Source organism: Syngnathoides biaculeatus, chromosome 21 (genome assembly GCF_019802595.1).
Source record: "Syngnathoides biaculeatus isolate LvHL_M chromosome 21, ASM1980259v1, whole genome shotgun sequence".
Taxonomy (NCBI): domain Eukaryota; kingdom Metazoa; phylum Chordata; class Actinopteri; order Syngnathiformes; family Syngnathidae; genus Syngnathoides; species Syngnathoides biaculeatus.
This window is the reverse complement of record NC_084660.1, coordinates 2,561,881-2,580,375: the sequence shown is the minus strand read 5'-3', so window position 1 is coordinate 2,580,375 and position 18,495 is coordinate 2,561,881. Positions and strand designations below refer to the sequence as shown.

Below are 18,495 nucleotides of genomic sequence, written 5' to 3'. Positions count from 1 at the left end.
ACAAAACTGCAGCGACTTCTTTCTCTCCCTCCCTTCCTCCCTCCCTCCCTCCCTCACTCTCTCTCACAATCTCTCATCCTCGCTCCCTCTCTTGCTCTTTCTCTCTCTCTCTCTCTCTCTCTCTCCAGCTCTCTCTCGCTCTCTCTCTCAATCTCTCTTTCTTGCTCCCTCTCTCTCTCTCCCTCTCTCAAGTTCTCTCTCAATCCCTCTCTCTCTTGCTCTCGCTCTCCCTCTTTCTCACTCTCTCTCTCTCTCAGTCCCTCTCATCCTTGCTAGGTCTCTCTCTCTCTCTCTCTCTCTCTCTCTCTGTCTCTCTCTCTTTCTGGGACGCGCGTGCCAACCGAGTCCTCTCCTCCAGCGGTGCGCCGCAGCTCCACATTTTGGCCACCGGGTGGCGTTACCACGCTGCTTTTAATGCTGCCCGCCCCGCCGTCAGGCTCGTTTAACCGTTCACACGTGGGATCGATCAAATATCAAGGTTTCTCCTCCAAAAACAACCACCTTCAAGTCAAAACGTAGGCAGAAAGTTCGTTTGGGTTATTTTCTCCCACACATTCCCTTGTAATATTTCCCATTGCCGTGAACGCAGCAAAGCAAAGTCCGCCTTCAAGCAAAGCTCGCAAGTCAGTCAGTGACGTGTCGTAAGTTGTGCACACACGTCAAGTTGTTCTCTCAATGTGACAAGTGGGATCTCTTGTAACGTTTTTGTGCTCCAAGATGTCTCTCGATTTGAGCAAAACGGCCAGCCAGGAAGTCGTCGCCCTGCTCGGCAAGTGCCTCGGGACCGCGGCAGCAGCAGAAACGTCTGCGCGAGTCGCTGAGGCCGAGAAGCACAACTACTGCAGTGTCAGAGGTGCGACGCGAGGGGGCGCCGCGACGACCGATCTCGGCACGTTGTCGTCTGGATGTCTTGATTGCAGATTCCCTGTGCGTGGAGCTGGCGTCGCTTCTGCAGGAAGCCGTGGAAATGAGGTGGCCCTTTGTCCCCGAGAGGTGGCAGTACAAGCGGGCCGTCACCTCGCAAGACAAAGGCGACCTGAACCGCCTCGTAGGCCGCCATCTGCCGCAGCTCCTGGTGAGCAACGCGTATGTGTGCGGTGTGGCGCTACGACGCGGCATTTCGCTTTTCTCCCTTTTTGCCGCGTTTCCAGCGCGTCCTGGAGGCCGCCATCCTGGCCCGGGAAGCCGCCGCCGCGTTGGCTGTCATATTTTTGGCGGACCGCTTCCTCTACTGGACGGACGAGTCCGCCACGTTGTTGAAAATCACCAAGCTGCTTCACAGACGCTACCGAGACGCCCCCGTGGCCCCTCAGTTGGTCATACGACGGGCCCGGGTCTACCTCAACTCAGGTGGCTTTGACGCTCGCTTGTCTTCAGTTCGACGGCGCCGAGTGACGCCGATCGTCACGTGTCCTTTAGGCAAACTGCAGAAGGCCGAGTCCATTCTGAGCCATCTTATCATCGACGGCGGCAACACGGGTGAGTCGCTGAATTTTCACGCCTTTGAATGCGCCGCACTGATCGACGCGAGCTTTCCGTTTCTTGGCAGGATGTTGGGTGTACCGTTCCGAAAGCGACCGGGCTCTCGTGCAGGCCGTTTGTCTGCAAGTGCGAGGAATGGTCGTGCAAAAGCTAGGTCCAGTCCTGAAACATTGCTTGGCCCGCCTGGTTTTTTGACGCCCCTGCCGCGTCGCTCCGCTCTGCTCTGCTCTGCTCGCAGGTCTGTGGATGGAGGCGGCGCAGCTCATCTGGGCTTCTCTGGTCGGGTACCACGCGCTGCCTCGACCGGATAAAAAGGTTGCGGCGGTCCTTTTTGCGGAGGGTCTCTAGGACGGTCTGCGCGCTGCGCTGAAGCCCCGCCTTTGTATTGTCCCCACAGGGCATCGGAACCTCTCTCGGCATCCTGGCTGACGTGCTGCTGTCCATGAGCGATGAGGACTTCCGAGCTTTTAAGACCTCCCCGGACGTTGATCTAGTGCGTGAGACTCTCGACTGCTTTGAATCTCGACGGACGGACGTGCAGCATTTGCATCTATCTGCGTGTCTCGGTGAGCAGACTTTGCTCGGCGAGGCGTCCCACCGTCTCCTGTCCGCAGCCGAGGCAGCCAAAATGGCGGCGGTATACAGCCAGTACGGGTCGCTCTACGTGCTGACCAACGCGGTACGTTTCCATCGACACCGCCGTGGGTGCATCCGTGGTGAGTAACGTGGCCGTGTCTCTCGTAGACAGTCCAAGGGACCTGCTTGTTGTCATACAGTTTCTCAGCGGCGTGTCTCCCCGCGAAGAGGCCCTTCTTCCTCTTGCAGGCCAAGGAGGCCTTTGAAGTGGGCCTCCAGGCCACAGCCGAGGGCGAGGCGGTCCCCAGCAAGCAGGAGCTGCACACCTTCGTCAAGGCGGCTTATTCGCTCGCCGTCACTCACAAATGGCTTGACGGATCATCCGAGGCCGTGACGCGCTCGACGCGGGCTTGCCGAGAGGCTTTGGCCTGCCTTCACGATTACTGCCACGCAGACACCCGGGAGCGAGGCGGCTTCTCCGACAAAATCCTGGGCTTGGTGGCTCGAGTCAAGCTGGAGTTGCGCGTGGAGCCGTTTGTCAATTCGGACAGCCTCTCTTTTATCCCCGATAGCTTCAGAAACACCAGTGACGCTTTGGTCGCTTTCACTTTGGATGACTTCTCCGGGCTGCTGCGCAGATTTCACAAGTATCACACGTCATTGTGCGCGACCGCAAACGCAAGATGTAAGGCCGGGAAAGAGGAAGTAGATGGAGCCACGATGTGCGTTACGGCCTTTGGGACCACAGAGGCTGAATACAACATCGAGGCCTGGAAACTTTCGAGAGGCGCTCAGGCTGATGTTTCCCAACTCGCTGAGCTCCGCCCCGCTGTCGCTGTCGGGAGCCCAGACAGTCTCGGCTCTTCCCGGAAGAAAATTTCCTCGACAAGTTCTGGGTCAGGGAGGTGTGCCATTGACAGCTCCACAATCCCGAGACTTGCCACCCACTTGTCTTCCGACGCAAGTCACAGTCCTGACAGGTTTGAAATAGTCGAAGCGGAAATACCAACCGTGGGCTCTGATGCCCCCAACGGTGAGGACGGTCCACCGGACCCACCGTCGCGGTCCGTCTCCCAGCTGATCGAGCTCCGATCGAACTATCTCAGCGACAGTTTTGGCTCCAAGTCTTCGTGGGAAAACATCTCAAGAACGTCCAGGTCTGCGGGAAGCGGCCAGAGGAGTGAACTGTCGGAGTCCAGTGGGAGCTTCTTTCTCATGAAAACGCAGGACTGCCAAACCAGTGATCCAGAGAATGACCCAGCTTCTGGGTGGGAGTTCTTGTCCATGCCCAAAGCGCTGGAGAGCCCTGTGGCAAACACTGGGAACTGTAGCACCACCGAACCCTCGACGGAAAATTCTCACTGTACACCGGAGGAGTTGGTCCTCGGTCCTCAAACGTCGAATCCTGGGTGCAGTAGTTGCCTCAAGAGCAACGACCCGCCACGTGTCGCTCCAGCGAGGCAGTACTTGTTGTCCCCGGCGGACTACCGCAGCCTCCTGGCCGGGATTTGCCACGACTGTCTGCTGAAGAGGCTGAGCAGCGACAAGCGGAAGTTCAAACTTCACAGCGCACAGCACAGCACGGCCCACGGTAAGTTTCGAGTCCAGACGTCGGGTGTTCTCGGTCCCTGCCGTACCACCGATCGCAACAACTCTCGTGTCCGCCAGATGCTCTACAGTTAAAGTTCTCCAAAGCCTCCGGACTGTGGACAGCGAGGGAGACCTGTGCCTACATTGGCCAATCGATGGGCTTGCAGGGCACCCACCGAACCGCCATCTGGGTCCGGTTCTTGCACCAGGAGGAAAGGCTGAGCAGGTGTGCCACCAGATAAAAAGCATCGGTGGTCTCAGCAATGACTTCTGACCGACTTTGTGCCAATCCGCAGTTACGTGGGGAAGGACTACCGGAAGCCGACGCAGATCCAGTTTCACCTGAGCGACGTGGAGAGGCAGATGACGGCGCAGTATTATGTGACACAATTCAACAAGAGCCTTTATGACAAGGAGGTCACGGCCCAGATGTTCTTCCTGCCCTCGGAGGTCCTCTTGGTGAGCCAAACGCTGCCCGCAAGGCACTCGACGCAAAGGTTTCCCGCTTCTTAGAAAGCACTCGCATGTGTTCCCGTCTGTGCCGGTGAGCAGATTTTGGATGGAGATGAGATCGCGGGCTGCATCACCGTGGAGCCCTACATGTTCGGTCAATTTGTCAAGCTCACCAACAACATCAGAAAGAAGAACGACAAGCTCCCCGCGACGGAATACGGCCTGGCCTTCGGACATTTCACCTACCTGCGCTCCAACTGCCGGGACGTCGTCGTGGACTTGCAAGGTGTGCTCGCCGAAGGCGGCTCGTCGGCGTGAAAACGGTGACTGCGTTCCGTTGTCTTCACAGGGTGGGTGACGGCCAACGGCCGAGGGCTGACTTACCTCACGGACCCCCAGATACATTCCGCCGGAACCCCCCGCGGCCCGTCCAACCTCGGTCAGAGCGGAATCCTTTCCTTCCTGCGGGAGCAACACGGACCCGAGTGCAACGCGGTTTGTCGGCTGCTCGAGCTGCCCCCGTTGCCCGCGACGGCCAAAGTCGGGAACTGACATTTCGCCGCAATGCCGTCTTGAAGTCACTCCATCACGTGAGACGGGATTTTTCCATCGCATTGGATTATTATTTCTTGTGCCGGATTCGTTCTGTTTTCAAAGCGGAGGCGCAGCGTTAGCCCTCCAAATGTAGTCCGACCGGTTTGAGACCGTGAATAAAAGTCACCTGAGGGTGACCTGAATTGCACGCACGCGTCGTCAGGTGATTTCTTTATCAGTGACGCTTGAGCGCCTCAATCTGATTGTGTCAAGGTTCCTGCCGGTCAGGCGATTTGCCCGACGAATAAAAAGGTGGGAAAAGCTTTGTTCCGAATGCGCGCTTTGACCTCAGATCCTTTTCTGTTTACACGAAGTTACCGAGGACGCCGTGTGGGCGGTTCCAACCCTTGAGCGACGGCGGCGCTCGGGAGCTGCGTCTATGGCGCCCGTCTGGCGATATGCCGGAGCTGACGAGACGCCTCTCGCCTGCCGAGCGTTTCGTCTCGAGTCGCAGCGCTTGTGTTTTCTCAAAGGGCGGCCCGGGAAAAAGGGCTTCCTCCGACATCGACGGCGGGGCCCGCAAAGGAGAAGAGAAAAATCAGCCCGAGCCGTTGGTGTACGCGCGCCGGTTGCATTGAGAGTTGCTCTTGAACTCTGCGCTGGTGTTCGTAAGAATGCAAAAGGGCACGAGTTGAGGCGCGGCGTCACGGTCACACCTGAACATCATATGACCCGTCACGTCTCCGGCTCAACGCCAATCGTAGCTCGATGGCGACTTCGAAGTACAGCAGGCGCCGAGTCCCGGATGTTCTGCTTTTATCTCAATTTTGAAGCAGAAAATGCAATGAATCTGTTTTTTTTTTACGAGAGTCGGTTGTGAAACGGCGTCGGGAGGGATGACCTTTACCCCGGTTTGCGGCGCTTTATAAGGAAGTGACTCCGCCTCAGTCGCTTATTGGCGCCTGCGAGCGGCGGAGGAGCGCAAACATGAGACGATTAGTCGCGCTGGCGTGCTTCCTGGCAGCATGCGCGGCCCAGAAGCCTCACCCGTGCGGTAAGTACGAAAGACGCCAGCGATTGCTTGCTCGGATCTCTTTGTTTACCGTGCGCGACTTTGCTTCCGCCAAACAGCGACTCCTTCCCTTCTCAGCGGCCAGCTGACCTTGGTAAGGAGCCCTTTTAACGCGACGGCGGTCGGCACCCTCACTGCCATCCAATCTGTTTGCGCAGGCCACACAGAATGAGCAGCTCTGGGCTTTCGCCCGCTACCTGTACGACGCGCTGGGACAGAGGATCAGGCTCCAGGAAATGGGATTTTACCAGAACAAGTCCTTTACCCACGACGCTCTCCTCCTCTACACAGAGGTGAGCTCTGTGATCGAAAAAGTTCGGAGTGCCGCTCTGAAAACTCAACTTTGACTGACTTGAGTCCCGAAAAGGGACCAGACGTGAGCGGCGGACCACACGGGGAAAGCTGTCTGTGACGGGCGCGATCGCGAGATGTACCCGGCGTGACCCGGCGTGTCTTGCGCTCGCCAGGCCCTCGTGTACGAGATCGACCATCAGGACCACACGTGCAAGAAAAGAGCCCTGCGGGTGGACTTCCACCCGATGGCAGTGCCCAGAAACGCTTCTCTTTTGGGCCAGGCCGTCGTGGGGAGTTCCTCCAGCCCGGGTCAGGGTCTTCTCGTCAACACGTGGACGGGCAAGCTTCCCGACAACGGTGAGGGTGCCGAACGGACCTTGAGAAGGGAAAAAACAAAAATCTTCAGTCGCTGGCTCTCGCCTTCTTCCCGCAGCGCCTTACGTCGTCACGGTCACGGAATTCGGATGCATTCCCGTCTCCACGTCCTACAAGACGCGCTCGTTTGGTTGGATGGTGACGAGGCGAGTCGCCGTTGATCCGTTTTGGTCACGTAATTATTGCCGTTTCTAATCGGGGTTTTTTTTGTTTTTTTTTTTCCTCCCGCAGCTTCTTCAACAACGTCGTCGGCATTTCCGACCCCAACCTGCTCAACCCTCCCGACTTCTGCCAGGACGCGCTGGACGAGGAGCCCGTCGACTTCTTTAGCTTGTTCCACACGAATTGAGTCAGTCTACATCATCGACTATTATTACACGATGATCATGCTCATTTGCGAAACAGTCTTACGCGTCTAAAACGTGAACTCGAACGAAGATTGCCGTTGCGCTCGCACCTTCTTGGACTGAAGACCGAAGCGGTCTCGGTTTTTTTTTTTTTGGAATTCAGATTTGCGGTAACCGATGACGGGTCTCCCGCTGCTTTCGTTAATGTGCCACCGCTTGCGTCTTCAACAATGTACAGAAATGCCTTCTGATTGAACGGAGATTGGTTTTATTATTTGCGCACCATAAATTTCAACTGCATCGAGATCAAACTTTGCACAGTCACATGAAAAAATGATCCACACGGTCAGTGCCGCGGGTTCGGGACGGGGGTCACTCGATAGCAGTAGTAAAAAACGCCCCTCAGCTCCCCCACTTCCTGCACGTGGACACGTGCAGCCGGCGCTTCCGTCTCCAGCCACAGCAGCCTGGCATCCGGATCCTCGTCGCAGAACTGCAGCAGAGACCCCGAGTGGCGCAGCGCCTTCAAGCACTGCCCGAGCGCCAGGCCGGCGTTTCGCTTCCCGTCCTTGGATTTCAACAGGGCGTCCGTGGTGCCTTTGTCCACGATGAGGTCCACGCTGCCGGGAGCAAAGTGCCTGTGCAGCTGCGTGCAGTCGAGCTCCACGAAGGCCAGCCGCGAGCAACCGTTGCCGGGGCGGACGGCTTCGGCCCGGACGTGCTCCCGCATGAGTCGTACGGCCGCGGCGGAAATGTCACCGCACGTGACCCGAACCGGCGTGGGACAGCGTTGGTACAGGGAGGGACCCAAAGCGGAGGTGCCGCAGCCCACGTCCAGGACTTGAAGCGCCGCCTCGGGTCTGGCCGCGGTCCGCAGTAAAGGCACGATGAAGTTTTGCGCCGCTTCAAAGCCGAAGAACCACTCGAAGGTCTTGAACGTGCTCGCCTTGGTGCTGCTTTCGGCGTACAGGCGGTCCCACGTGGCTTTCTTGTCCATCATTTCAGCTGAGAGACACACATGGACAGGTGAGTCAAATGTAATTCGTCTTCACTTGTTCTAGCTACTTTCTCTGCGCCGTAAAAAAAAAAAATATATATATATATATGTATATTTGAAATCAGCATTGATGATGACGTAATGCATCCGGTTTTCCGTTCTGCACAATCGAAAGCCACCAAAAATACCGATCGTAAAACAATTTAAAGGCTAATACAGTAACGTGCCTTATTTATAGTTCTAATCTTCCGCTGACTATGAACGAATCCGATGGAATATCACTTGCCAGTACCGTACAAAAAAAAAAAAAAAAAAGTCTGCATCGGTAAATGGACGGCTACTTCCGGCAACAACGAGCTGTTAGCATTCGGGCTAAGTCGCGACGCAAGAGCTGCCCCGAAAACACCAAAACACCCCAACCAAGAAAAATGTCAAAAGGATTATCCCAAGGTGTCACGAAACGTACAGCTGAGAGAAGAGCGAAGTCGCAAACAAGCTGAAAATATCCTCCAACTTGTCAAAGTCGACTTGGGCAACGGAGCCATATTGCCGCCGAGCCCGAGCTCCACAAAAGCGAAGAGCGCTCACTCGGACCCCAAATCAGTGGACTCAAACCATTGAACAACTTTCCTTTTGCGCCATCCCTCCGTAGACGATCTTTGTTGACTTCACTGGGTGACAATTCGGATTTTTGCTTTACTCTTTATGACAGCAATCCTTCCTCCCTCGGACGTATACTCGCACGCAATCGCAGATGACGTGAAATCATTTTTTTTTTTCCCCCCTCCCATCCGGGTCACACAAACCGAGCACAAGAAATTAAGATGCAAATCCCTTTAATAAAACTCAATTGAAACGCAGAATCCAACAAAAGCAAGTAGATTAACATTTACAACCACAAAAGAAACCTGTACAACTCTAAATACCTGGAGTCACTTTTCTATTTTCTCAACCATGTTTCCTTTAGATATTTGGTGCTAACTGGGGGTGGGGCATGAACTGTATCGATTAATTTTTTTGTTCATGACGAACGGACGCCAAGCGCGGCTTCTATTTGTACAAGATGTCGTAATGGCCCGGCCTGTAGAGCAGGAAGATGCGCGGGTCGCCGCCTTCGGGGAAGACGTGATGGTTGACCGTCCCTCCCTCTCCTCGATCCATGTACTCCACCAGGATGGACAGGTTCAGGGCCTGGGCCAAGGCGATGATGTGAATGTGGTCGCTTTCTTTCGACATGGGCTCCACCTCCTTGGAACGGAGAGCAGAAGCACAATAACCACGTTTTTCTTTTTTCGGTTTTTTTTTTTTTTTTGGGTTTGTTTGGAGGTGACCTGCTGACAAAACTCCTTGACGGAGCGCGCCCCCTCGATGAAGTGCTGGAAGAAGGCGTGCTCCCGCTGCAGGTAGCCCGAGGTGAGCAGCCGCAGGTACACCACCACGTAGTCCGACACGTTCTGGTCATTGAAGGACCTCAGCAGCTCCTTCAAGCTCGGCTGCTTTTCGCACAGTTCGATCAGGTCCATGAACTGTACACGGACGGCCGGGGGGAGAGAATTCAGCCGCGGCAGTTTGAACCCCTTTTTCCTCTCGGGCGCACTCACGGTGTGATGGAAGTCCTCGATGGTGAACTCGGTGAATCCTTGATCGACCAGGTCCACTTTGCTTTTGGCCGCCACCTCTTTGAACCTGAGCAGACAGTCCGCAAGTCGTACACGCCCGCCCCCGATTTGCGGGAAAAGCGACGGGCGAGCAACTCACTTCTGCAGTTCCTTGCCGTCATCCAGCAGCGATTCCAGATGCGCAAAGCCGAAGGCCCTGTAGAAACAATTGCCGTCCGGTCTCGTCTTGCGGATGTACGAGTACTTTTTGTGCAAGTCCTGCGATGGGGCGGCGGAAAAAGAAAGGGGGGGGGGGCGGGGGGGGAACAAAAACGACAGAAAGTGGTACGCGCAAAGGCAAAAACGGTGGTGAGGTTTGGCGCCGACCTTGATCTTGAGCTGATAAACCGTGTCCTCCTCGGAGTACTCGCCCTGAAGAACGGACAGTTGCTTTCTTTCCGACACTAACGGGTTATTGTTGGCTATCTGCAAGGAAAGAAAGGAATTCGAGTCCGACCATTCAAACCGAGGACAGGTCCTTGCGCTTCCCCCTCACCTCCTGTTGAATTCTGTCCTGCTGTGCAATGATGGCCTCATCGTACGCCAGGCAGTTGACGCCTATGAAAAAGGGCACAATTGACTTGTCAGACGTGAGCTGACAGTTGAAGACAAATGTACAGGAGGTCTAAAAAGAGAGAGAGCCAGGCCTAACCGTGACGTGCCAATGTACGAACGTCTCGCTCGAAAGCAAAACGTTTTGGGCACATGGCTCGAACGTGTGCTCGAGAGCAAAATGCGTGCAAGTTTCCGCACGATGAAGCCTTTTTTTCTCTTTGTGCCGCTCGTTAGCTTTAGCCAACAAGCTACAGCCTCCTTTCTCTTTTCTCCATTTTGACGCTGCGTGTCGACCGCTTTGGGCTCGCGTCGGACGACGAACGCCGAGCGAAGCGGCCGCTTTTGGCGTGACTTGAAGCGCAAAGGCGAGCGGCCTCGCCGCGTGTCGCTGTGTTGTGTTTTCCACTTGTTTTTTTCTCACCCTCCATCTCCCCCTGTGATGATTCTTGCTGCTCCTCCGCCATCTTAGTTGTCCACAACTGTTTCCGTGGTTTTTTTTTTTTTTTTCTCCCTCCCCCGTAACTTTATTGCTCACACGCAAAGGTACAAAAACAGTGACGCGCGGTCGCCAAAAGTTGGACGCGGAAAATCAAACGTTTTGGTCTACAGGTTTTCACACGAGTGTAATTTAACCGGGTAAAAGAAATGAAAAAAATGAAAAAAAAAAAGAAAAAAAAAAAAAACCAGTGTATACGATCTCACAGTCAACCGGCAACCGGGTTCGTTGTGATCATTTAAGCAGATTTTACCTCATTTTGAACATTTTTACTTGTGCCATGCCATTCATACAAAATGTCTGACTTGAACTTTTATGGGAAGAATGTGAACAATTTATCACCTAATTTCAAGGGTGAGTACTAGAGATAATAACACAATAACGGGCTGCATCTACTCAAGTTCGATTGACGAGAAACGTTAATTACAGTTGATACTTTTGACTGCGTCACAAAGATCAACATGCCATTAGCTACTTTTATTTCCCCATTTTTGCGTGTTTATTTCGCGTTTGGCTCTTCGACTTCCGCAGAGGGTCGGGCCGCTGCACCAATCGAACGGGATCTCTCGCGTCATATGACTCGAATTCACCAACCAGACAGGACCGGGCGGTCACGTGACTCAGGCGCGAATCCAAAACAAATCGGGAAAGTCAAAGCAGCCGCTTGAGCGTGTGTTGCAGGCTGTCGTGCAGCGCCTCCATTGGGCCTGCACAAACTTATGACCTATTTCTGCCCACTTCAAACTTCACAAAACACTTTATGGTAAGTCGCAGATGATTTGGCTGTTTTATCTTTTTTTTTTGGCCAGTGGTTATGGCAAAATTTGCGATATCCCCATTCGTGGTCAGCAAACAGCTTCTTCTTCTTCTTCTTCTTCTTCTTCTTCAAAAAAAAAAAGTCATTTTAGGGAATAAAGCAAATGTTTCTGTCGGGTCCAAGGTGCGCGGTTTTTTTTTTTTGGGGGGGGGGGCACTTAAAAATGAAAATGCTGGCAGGTGTGTCTCGATTCACACACACAAACCTGAGCCACTTATCCTCACAAGGGTTGCGGGACAGGCGGCGTGGCATACGTCTCGAAGTAAACAGTGACGATTAGGGGCAATATGGAGCCTCCGATGAATCCGAGACTGTTTTGGGGGATTGTGGGAGGAAACCGAAGGAAAATCAATCAATAAATATGAGATGTTACAAATTACTTGGGTAGATTTTCATTGACTACTTTTCTTACTCTTACACAAGTAAACATTTGGGTGACTGCTTTTACTTTCAGTCCTTTGTTTCAAACGTAACGGTATTTGGTTACTCTACTCACCTCTGCGTATTTTCGATACCAGGCCTATAAAATAACATTTAAAAAAAAAAAAAAAACAGTATCCAGTAGTTTGAAGCTAAACACAAGGCATTTTTTCCAATATGGGGATGCACAAAATAAACATTTTGAAGTCAAATCGTATTCAAATATTATTCTTAAGGCTTAAAGTCGAGGTCTGAGAGCAAATAATACTTCATGTTTGCCATATTTGGAGTTCTTGCAGTGGCGTATATTTGGCCACGCGCATCTCCGTAGGTCCGGTAGACGTTTCCTTTCAGTACTTTGCGTCAGTCTCCCACTGTTGCCAGCGTTTTCCTGCTAGACAATCTGGGCCTTGTGCACCAGGGAGGCGTGCGGGCTGACCACGGTCCCGGATTTGAAGCTCCCGGTGCCATTCGTGACTCCGTAGCCCGCGCCGTGCGCCCCGGACACCTGGGAGCGGCTGCCGCGGCTCTCCCGGTCACCCGGATACCCCCGGCCGGCGCGACCGCCGAGGCCTTCGTCGTCGTCGTCGTCGTCGCGAGTCTCGGGCGGAGAGCTGCAGCTGGAGGGGGACCGACGCAGGGACGGGGCGGCGCTCGCCGGCCTCGAGTCGAGCAGCTCGCCGCGCTGGAGGACGGGCGACGGCGTCGGGACGTGGGCGGGAAGGCGAGTTCCCTGCTACGCGAGTACACGACGCATTGTTAGTGAATTCGGTTCTTGGTTGGTGGTGATCGGAGGGTCACAGCCGTCTTGGAGAACAAACAACGGATCTCTCTCTGGATTTGGGATGAGCACAGCTTTTGAGCAGAGGACAAAGACGAGGCAGTGAATCTCGACTTGAGACAAAGTTGAAAAGTTTAGGCGCCGCACACTCGGCGCGGTGACCGTCCACGCTTTCAACGGATCAGGAGCAGCCATGACGCAGTCCGGAATGCCACGGAGGTTCATCTCGAGGCACATTTAATAGTTGTACGTCGCTGAATTTATGATTCCAAAGCGCTTCTGTCACGATCGTTTGCAACGGATTTTGTGTCAAACGCAACCATTTGTTGTTTTTGGTCCGGACTGACCCTCACGTTCTGCTGCTGATCGGTAAAGAAGTGAATCATCAACTGTTGTTTGTGTATTTTATCGTTTTGGAAGGTTTGGTGCTCATTTTGTCAGTCGAACACTCTCAAACAGCACAGGCAAACTCAGCACAGACAAAATGGGGGCAGACCATTCTGATTGGGTTGCAATTTTCAGCGAGAGTTTTGAAACTGCAGTACGTTTACTTTTGACAGTATTTTGTCGGCAGGAACCTACCGCCGATCCGCCGTTGTTCCTCACGTATGTCTCCACCCTGAGCCGGCTCTCCTCGTGGCGTTCCGACAGCCTCCCTCGGCCCTCGCGCGAGTTGAGCGGGACCGGCCGACCCAGGTCGTCGTACGCTCCTTCGCCTCCGGCCCACCTCCCGCCCGAGAGACTCGAGTGGCTCTCGCGGCTGTGAGCCGGCTCCTATCGGCACAGCCAACACACACACAGATCACGAGTGGCTGATTAGCAAGTTGAGGATCTGTGTCCAACTTTGCGTCTTGTTCAAGGCCAGCACCCTGGGGAAAGGGACTATGGCACCAGGGGCGCACCCCAATCGTGGATTGTGACTTATTTTTTTCTGGAACATGACACTTTGAAACGCTTGTTGGACTCCGAGATAGTTCTACTGGATCACAGCAGAGACCGCACTGACCCCCAGGGAGGACAAGGTTCCCTCCACCCTCAGCGGGATGCTCTCCTCCGTCTGCAACGACAGGAAGCGCAGGGAGACTTTTACACCTGGGATGCAGACTTTCCAAACGTGCCCCTTTCCTCCAGAGACGCAAAGGAAGGCCTTCTCTCATCCCAAGAGCTACGCGGTGGCTTGCCACTGAAGGTTTGGGAAGTCTGCCGGTCTGGGTCGTGCAAGACCGACCCACGAGCTAAAGCGGCGTCACGCGTTTGCGGATGGGGGAGAGAGAGAGAGAAAAGAATTCGGTACCGCTCCTCTTGCGTCGGTGCTGACCGAATTCATCCTCCTGAACGAAGCTTGGCGGGAGAGGGTGCTTATTTCGTCCCTGTGTGAAATAAAAGACCCCAACATGAGATGCGCCGTTCTCTCCGATCGCGGCTCCGCGTATTGATCAGAGGAACCCCCGAACCCCACCTCTTCTCGGTCAGTTCCCGCTTCAGCATCTTGTTCTTCTTCTTTTGGTGGCAGGTGACGGCGACGATGATGACGAGCATCAAGATGAGCAGCCCCCCGGCGACGACCCCCACCACGACCATCATCGTCTTTTCCGTCGCGGTCTGCCTCTCGGGAGACTCTGCAAAGCCGGAAGCGGTCTCGGCGCGGGCAGGGAAGAAGCGGCCGAGGCTCGACGACCGACGTCTACCTGTCACGGAAATCTGCAACTCGGCCGCGGCCGCGCCGACCTCGTTCCTTGCCGTGCATCGGTAGGTGCCGCCGTCCGACGGGCCGAGGGGACGCCCGAACTCCAGGGTTCCGTTGGGGTGAGGGATCGCGCCTTCGGGCAGGGCCTCGGCGAGTCTGCGAACGCAACGCCGCGCGCGGTAAGAAGCTGGAAAAGCCAACCGTCCCCAAAATTCACTCGATTTTTAAAAAAAGAAACATCTGAACGAGTGCGCACACCCTCTAATAAAGCAGGAAAGTAGCTTTCAAAGGAAGGTCACGGAACGGCATTATGACGAATGAGATGTCAAAGCGCGAGAGGGTCATCTCGAGTCAGGGAAACGTTCACATTTTGCTTTCCGCAGCTCGTCCGTTCCGCTTCCTCGTCCTGACCGGCCTACTCGCTCACACGGGTTACGGGTTGGGTTCCCCTCGCAACCCAGGCTGCCTTTCCCCTTTTCCCTCTGCGCAAGCACAAACATGACCGAGGGAAGCCGGCGCTGCCCGTTACCGACAAGACCAACAGGTTTGGCGCGCCAGCAGTCTCTTTCGCAAGGGCGTGTTTTGTGTGACTGGAGTCGAAGTGCACGTCGAGAGCAGGTGTGACATCTGAGGCCAGCTGCCAAAATGTTTCCTCGACTTAAACCTAGCGAGCAATCACGGAAGCCAATCATTTGAGTTCCCGCACTGAACATTTTCAATCGGAGGAAGGAAGTCCGGGGTAGAAACCGTGCACTTCAAAGTGACGTGATTTTTCTCATCGGGCACACCCCGATGACTGATTTTGTAATCGCAATTGAGCAAGCGCACGATGACTCAAGGACGGCGGGCCGTTGGTGCGGACGTGGAATCAGGCCAGGACTTTCCTGGAAAAGGAACGGTGACCGGACTCTTGAGTCACGATTGGGAGGCCGGTCCGACTGTACCTGGCCCAGGTGAAAAGCTGCGGTTTGGGGTTTCCTCCGCTCACGCACCTCAGGGCGGCGTGCTCCAGACCCACATACCAGTCCCCGTCGTAGCCCCACACCTTGGGATCGGGAGGAACTAGGAGGGACACAAACAGGCCGGCTGAGCGTTTGCAACGATGTCCGGTTCGCTCCCCCACTTTGCTCCCCACTCACAGTGTACGACCAGCTTGTTCTGGTGCCTGCGTGGGCCCGCGAGAGTCGGATGGCGCACCAGACAATCGAGCCTCTTCCCGTTCATGCTCCTCAAAGGGTGCAAAGAGTAGTGGGCGGCCACGGCCCCGTTTGCCCACGTACGGTTGACGGACTGACCGCTCAGCTCGGTGTCCCACGACAGCAGCGCCGGCGGGCGGGCCAAAGAGCGGCACGATGCCGCCAGCCGGTACGACTGACCCTCGACCAGGGTCACGGCGTCCAGGGAGGAGATCGGGATGGCTGAAGGAGAGAAATATCTTTTACAATCGTGGAAATGTATTTCTTCTTCTTTGGCTTTCTCAACAACCGTTTCATATCTTCAGGACCTAAATCCTTTCCTACTTTTATAGACCAGTAGAACTTCAAATGTATTCTAAAACTTACTGGGGGGGGGGGGGGTCAGTGGAGAGACTTTAGAACCAGAGTAATGTGTTGTCAACCAGAACCCTACTGCCACGTTTTGAATGAGTCGCAGCTGTTTTGTGCTCTTTTTGGGGGGGGAGTCCCGTCAGAAGACGACTACAATAGTCAAGTCGACTTGAGATAAAAGCGTCGAGGAACTTTTCCTGGTCTGCTTGACACATGTAAGCCTTCACTCTGCTTCTCTTCTTTTTTTAGCTGGGAGAAGGCTGCTTTAGACCTTGCTTGAATATGGCGATTGACAGTCAAGTTGGACTCTATCAGCATACTGAGGTTTTGGATTCGGTCTTCGGTTTTGAGAGAGAGAGAGAGAGAGAGATTCATGCTTTTGACTAACAGCGAACCTCGTTCCTTTCCTGCCAAAAACAATTGCCCTGGTGTTGTGTTGTGTTTAAATGGGTGCAGTTCTTTCCTTGTCACACAAAACCTCGAGAGAGAACTGTGGTCGTCTGGAGACACGGCGAGATAGAACCGTCGTCTGCGTAGTTTTACGAGTCGACATTTAAGGATCTGCACGATTTGACTCCAGGGTAGTTGTGAGCGTGCGCGCGTCTTTTAGTTTGATGACGTGTTGTTTTTGTACTTGCAAAAGGAAAAACTCACTCCAGACCGTGAGAGTCACTTCTCGGTCGAAGGTTCCGGAAGGGTAGGAGTTGACGTGACATCTGTAACGTCCCTCGTCCGAGACCTCCGTGCTCAGGAGCACCAAAGATGAGTCGACGGTGGGGTCGCTGCTTTTGAAGCGCGCCCGGCCGGCCCATGTTCCAAAAGCTGCAAACGAGGAGCATGAGACTAATTGGGACCTTGAAATAACACCTCCCTGTGCATTGAATTGGAGCCGAACGTGGCTCAAACCCTTTCATTTTTTTTTTTTTTTTTTTTTGTAAGTTGCAGTTGTCGTGACTGGAAGGTTTGACAAATTAGATTTACAAAGTGCTACTTTTAGCATTCATTTCGTCGGGGAAATGTGATTGGAGATGCGAGCGGTCCCGATGACACTCGTACCTCTAGCCGCCACTGTTAGGTCAAAGGTCACAGCTCGCAACCTTTTTTTTTTTTTTTTTTTTAAGTACCGGTCTGTCCGTCAATGTGGTGAGCCGTGACGATCTGCTCCCAGCCCTCCCGGGTCTCCTTGGACCACGTGACCTGCACTACGACGCTGTCCGTAGGCTGGAAGCGGCAGGGCAGGACCGTCTCCTCTTCGGCCAGGGCGCGGAGGGAGTCCTCTCGGGGCTGCTCCGCAAACTCTCCTCGGGTCACTGCAACGACCAACGGCGGCCGTGAGAACCCGGGAACGGAACGTCGCCAAGCCAAATGAAGAGAAATGGCGCCCACTTGACGAAAGCAAACGTTTAGAAATGTCGGTGGGGGATTCTGACGGCGTTTAGGCCCAGGCTCAGTTCGGCGCTGACTGACGGGAAGCGGAGAGCAGCGCGCGCGTCAAGTTATGTCGCCTGACTCGACACGACGTGTTCGCGCCTGCAGCGATTAACCGCAACGCGCAGTCAATAATGGCCACGGTTTGTTTGTGTGTGTTCGCGACCCAAATGTAACCGTGCTCGGATCGACTTTGCATCAGATTGGTATCATACCTTCCCGTGACCTCTTTCGTCACCATTCACGCCCGCTGTTTCTTTCCTTGTACTGGGCACTCAATATGGAAAAAATGACGGCTGTTTTTTAACCACACAACCGTTAAAAAGTTCTGCCGCGACTGGAACGGATTCCTTGCATTTCCATTCCTTTTAATGGGAAGCATGACCTCAGTTTGCGAAGGTTTCCAGCGGGGACAGATTAGAGTCGTAACCCTGGGTTCCCCGCTACTTAGACGATCAGAAACTTGTATCATTTCGCCGCGGATGGTTTTGTAGATTTCCTGAAATCTACGGTTAGTAACGCTTACATCACGACAAATCCAGGGAGAGTCCAAATGGGATTTGATCGTTGACGGTTAGACAAATGTATCCGGTCGTATTTGTGACCCTTTTGTTCGGGCAAACGGTGCTGAGTCTCGAAGAAAGGAAGTCGAAGTGGACAAATGCACAAAGGATTGGTTATTAGTTACTGTTACTTGTTGAGTTGTTTTTGCCCCAGCAGCAACCAGTTTTTCCTGATACGTCAGTCAGGCGGCAGCGGGCCGCTGTTGTCTTTTTTTCTTGGCCTATTTTGCGAAGAACTGCCCCACGCGAGGAGCGGGACACTTTTTCATCCCACAATAAGCATAAAACCACTTCTTACCAGACATCCACGAGACCAGGAGACAGAGCGAAGGTGCGAGCAGGGACCTCATCCTCCCCGAGACTTGCCGGTAGCTCGGGATCACAAGTCATCGGCCGGAGCTGCCGAACGCGGTCACGCCGGTCCCAAATACAGCAGGGAGCCGTAGTCCGAATAGTCAATGCGTTTTCTGTGGCGGTCGGTGGCGCGCATGGTGAAAGCAGAAGGGCTGGGTCAGCTGCCAGGGAGTACACCTGTTTGCTCTACCTGTACACCTTTTTATGCTCCCTCCCCGTCCGCAAGCCAACTTTCCGGTTTGGCGGCGGCTGCGTGACAGTTTTTTTGGCGGCTCGTGGACCGGGCAAACAAATCCTTGCCAGGTTAGTAGAGAAGCCGGCAAAATCCGCCACCTGTTGGCGGAGTTTGGCTCCTACGTTGGTGAGTTTGAACACGTGTCTGAACCTTCTCTATCTTATGGACGAGTATTTCATTGCTAAGTGTTGCTGCTGTATTAGTTTTCATATATTTGAACGGTGCAGAATGTGC

General features: G+C 54.1%; 5 protein-coding genes across 12 annotated transcripts in view; 2 read left to right on the top strand and 3 right to left on the bottom strand.

Moving 5' to 3' along the window:
• Nucleotides 1-4,843, top strand: part of alpk1 (alpha-kinase 1) — a 209,421-nt gene extending 204,578 nt beyond the window's left edge. For 2 of the 6 annotated variants that reach the window (XM_061809077.1, XM_061809075.1), the window contains 12 exons: nucleotides 718-853; nucleotides 921-1,075; nucleotides 1,152-1,479; nucleotides 1,550-1,636; nucleotides 1,721-1,797; nucleotides 1,880-1,975; nucleotides 2,057-2,161; nucleotides 2,227-3,649; nucleotides 3,727-3,874; nucleotides 3,945-4,107; nucleotides 4,201-4,387; nucleotides 4,451-4,843. In XM_061809077.1, the coding sequence (XP_061665061.1) occupies nucleotides 718-853; nucleotides 921-1,075; nucleotides 1,152-1,479; nucleotides 1,550-1,636; nucleotides 1,721-1,797; nucleotides 1,880-1,975; nucleotides 2,057-2,161; nucleotides 2,227-3,649; nucleotides 3,727-3,874; nucleotides 3,945-4,107; nucleotides 4,201-4,387; nucleotides 4,451-4,653 (3,108 nt within the window). In that variant the 3' untranslated portion in view covers nucleotides 4,654-4,843. Of the gene's footprint in view, nucleotides 1-130; nucleotides 642-717; nucleotides 854-920; nucleotides 1,076-1,151; nucleotides 1,480-1,549; nucleotides 1,637-1,720; nucleotides 1,798-1,879; nucleotides 1,976-2,056; nucleotides 2,162-2,226; nucleotides 3,650-3,726; nucleotides 3,875-3,944; nucleotides 4,108-4,200; nucleotides 4,388-4,450 lie in introns of those variants that run through there. The other 4 variants (XM_061809074.1, XM_061809073.1, XM_061809078.1 and 1 more) reach the window with 4 other exon arrangements.
• Nucleotides 4,844-4,977: 134 nt separating this feature from the next.
• Nucleotides 4,978-6,974, top strand: epdl1 (ependymin-like 1). The gene is made up of 6 exons (XM_061809101.1): nucleotides 4,978-5,689; nucleotides 5,767-5,801; nucleotides 5,866-6,000; nucleotides 6,175-6,358; nucleotides 6,435-6,522; nucleotides 6,608-6,974. The coding sequence occupies exons 1-6, from the start codon at nucleotides 5,623-5,625 to the stop codon at nucleotides 6,723-6,725; spliced, it is 627 nt and encodes a 208-aa protein (XP_061665085.1). The 5' UTR covers nucleotides 4,978-5,622; the 3' UTR covers nucleotides 6,726-6,974.
• Nucleotides 6,975-8,394, bottom strand: cskmt (citrate synthase lysine methyltransferase). The gene is made up of 2 exons (XM_061809098.1): nucleotides 8,187-8,394; nucleotides 6,975-7,728 (listed from the first exon to the last, which is right to left on the bottom strand). The coding sequence occupies exons 1-2, from the start codon at nucleotides 8,263-8,265 to the stop codon at nucleotides 7,070-7,072; spliced, it is 738 nt and encodes a 245-aa protein (XP_061665082.1). The 5' UTR covers nucleotides 8,266-8,394; the 3' UTR covers nucleotides 6,975-7,069.
• A 145-nt stretch (nucleotides 8,395-8,539) lies between these two features.
• Nucleotides 8,540-10,569, bottom strand: otub1b (OTU deubiquitinase, ubiquitin aldehyde binding 1b). 2 transcript variants are annotated; one of them, XM_061809097.1, is made up of 7 exons: nucleotides 10,355-10,569; nucleotides 9,875-9,936; nucleotides 9,706-9,804; nucleotides 9,479-9,597; nucleotides 9,322-9,406; nucleotides 9,052-9,246; nucleotides 8,540-8,968 (listed from the first exon to the last, which is right to left on the bottom strand). In XM_061809097.1, exons 1-7 carry the CDS (start codon nucleotides 10,395-10,397, stop codon nucleotides 8,771-8,773), a joined length of 801 nt encoding a protein of 266 aa, XP_061665081.1. In that variant the 5' UTR covers nucleotides 10,398-10,569; the 3' UTR covers nucleotides 8,540-8,770. The 2 variants fall into 2 exon arrangements, with proteins under 2 accessions (XP_061665081.1, XP_061665079.1); XM_061809095.1 differs by lacking the exon at nucleotides 10,355-10,569 and adding an exon at nucleotides 10,031-10,348.
• A 608-nt stretch (nucleotides 10,570-11,177) lies between these two features.
• Nucleotides 11,178-18,371, bottom strand: nectin4a (nectin cell adhesion molecule 4a). 2 transcript variants are annotated; one of them, XM_061809086.1, is made up of 11 exons: nucleotides 17,971-18,371; nucleotides 16,806-16,991; nucleotides 16,336-16,503; nucleotides 15,274-15,552; nucleotides 15,079-15,196; nucleotides 14,136-14,290; nucleotides 13,907-14,066; nucleotides 13,742-13,817; nucleotides 13,454-13,504; nucleotides 13,030-13,221; nucleotides 11,178-12,402 (listed from the first exon to the last, which is right to left on the bottom strand). In XM_061809086.1, the coding sequence occupies exons 1-11, from the start codon at nucleotides 18,020-18,022 to the stop codon at nucleotides 12,061-12,063; spliced, it is 1,779 nt and encodes a 592-aa protein (XP_061665070.1). In that variant the 5' UTR covers nucleotides 18,023-18,371; the 3' UTR covers nucleotides 11,178-12,060. The 2 variants fall into 2 exon arrangements, with proteins under 2 accessions (XP_061665070.1, XP_061665069.1); XM_061809085.1 differs by having other exon boundaries at nucleotides 13,907-14,290.
• Nucleotides 18,372-18,495: the final 124 nt, after the last annotated feature.

Excerpts from the sequence above, each read along its gene's own strand:
- otub1b (XM_061809095.1), bottom strand. The coding sequence starts at position 10,085 with ATGTGCCCAAAACGTTTTGCTTTCGAGCGAGACGTTCGTACATTGGCA. Across the intron at positions 9,598-9,705 it reads TTTATCAGCTCAAGATCAAG|GACTTGCACAAAAAGTACTC; the intron begins GTCGGCGCCAAA and ends GCCCCATCGCAG. Across the intron at positions 8,969-9,051 it reads TCAAGGAGTTTTGTCAGCAG|GAGGTGGAGCCCATGTCGAA; the intron begins GTCACCTCCAAA and ends CTCCGTTCCAAG.
- epdl1 (XM_061809101.1), top strand. The coding sequence starts at position 5,623 with ATGAGACGATTAGTCGCGCTGGCGTGCTTCCTGGCAGCATGCGCGGCC. Across the intron at positions 5,802-5,865 it reads TCAGCGGCCAGCTGACCTTG|GCCACACAGAATGAGCAGCT; the intron begins GTAAGGAGCCCT and ends CTGTTTGCGCAG. Across the intron at positions 6,523-6,607 it reads TTTGGTTGGATGGTGACGAG|CTTCTTCAACAACGTCGTCG; the intron begins GCGAGTCGCCGT and ends TTCCTCCCGCAG.
- nectin4a (XM_061809085.1), bottom strand. The coding sequence starts at position 18,022 with ATGAGGTCCCTGCTCGCACCTTCGCTCTGTCTCCTGGTCTCGTGGATG. Across the intron at positions 15,553-16,335 it reads AGTGACTCTCACGGTCTGGA|CCATCCCGATCTCCTCCCTG; the intron begins GTGAGTTTTTCC and ends TCTCTCCTTCAG. Across the intron at positions 14,291-15,078 it reads CAGCTTTTCACCTGGGCCAG|ACTCGCCGAGGCCCTGCCCG; the intron begins GTACAGTCGGAC and ends TTGCGTTCGCAG.
- cskmt (XM_061809098.1), bottom strand. The coding sequence starts at position 8,265 with ATGGCTCCGTTGCCCAAGTCGACTTTGACAAGTTGGAGGATATTTTCA. Across the intron at positions 7,729-8,186 it reads ACTTCGCTCTTCTCTCAGCT|CTGAAATGATGGACAAGAAA; the intron begins GTACGTTTCGTG and ends TGTGTCTCTCAG.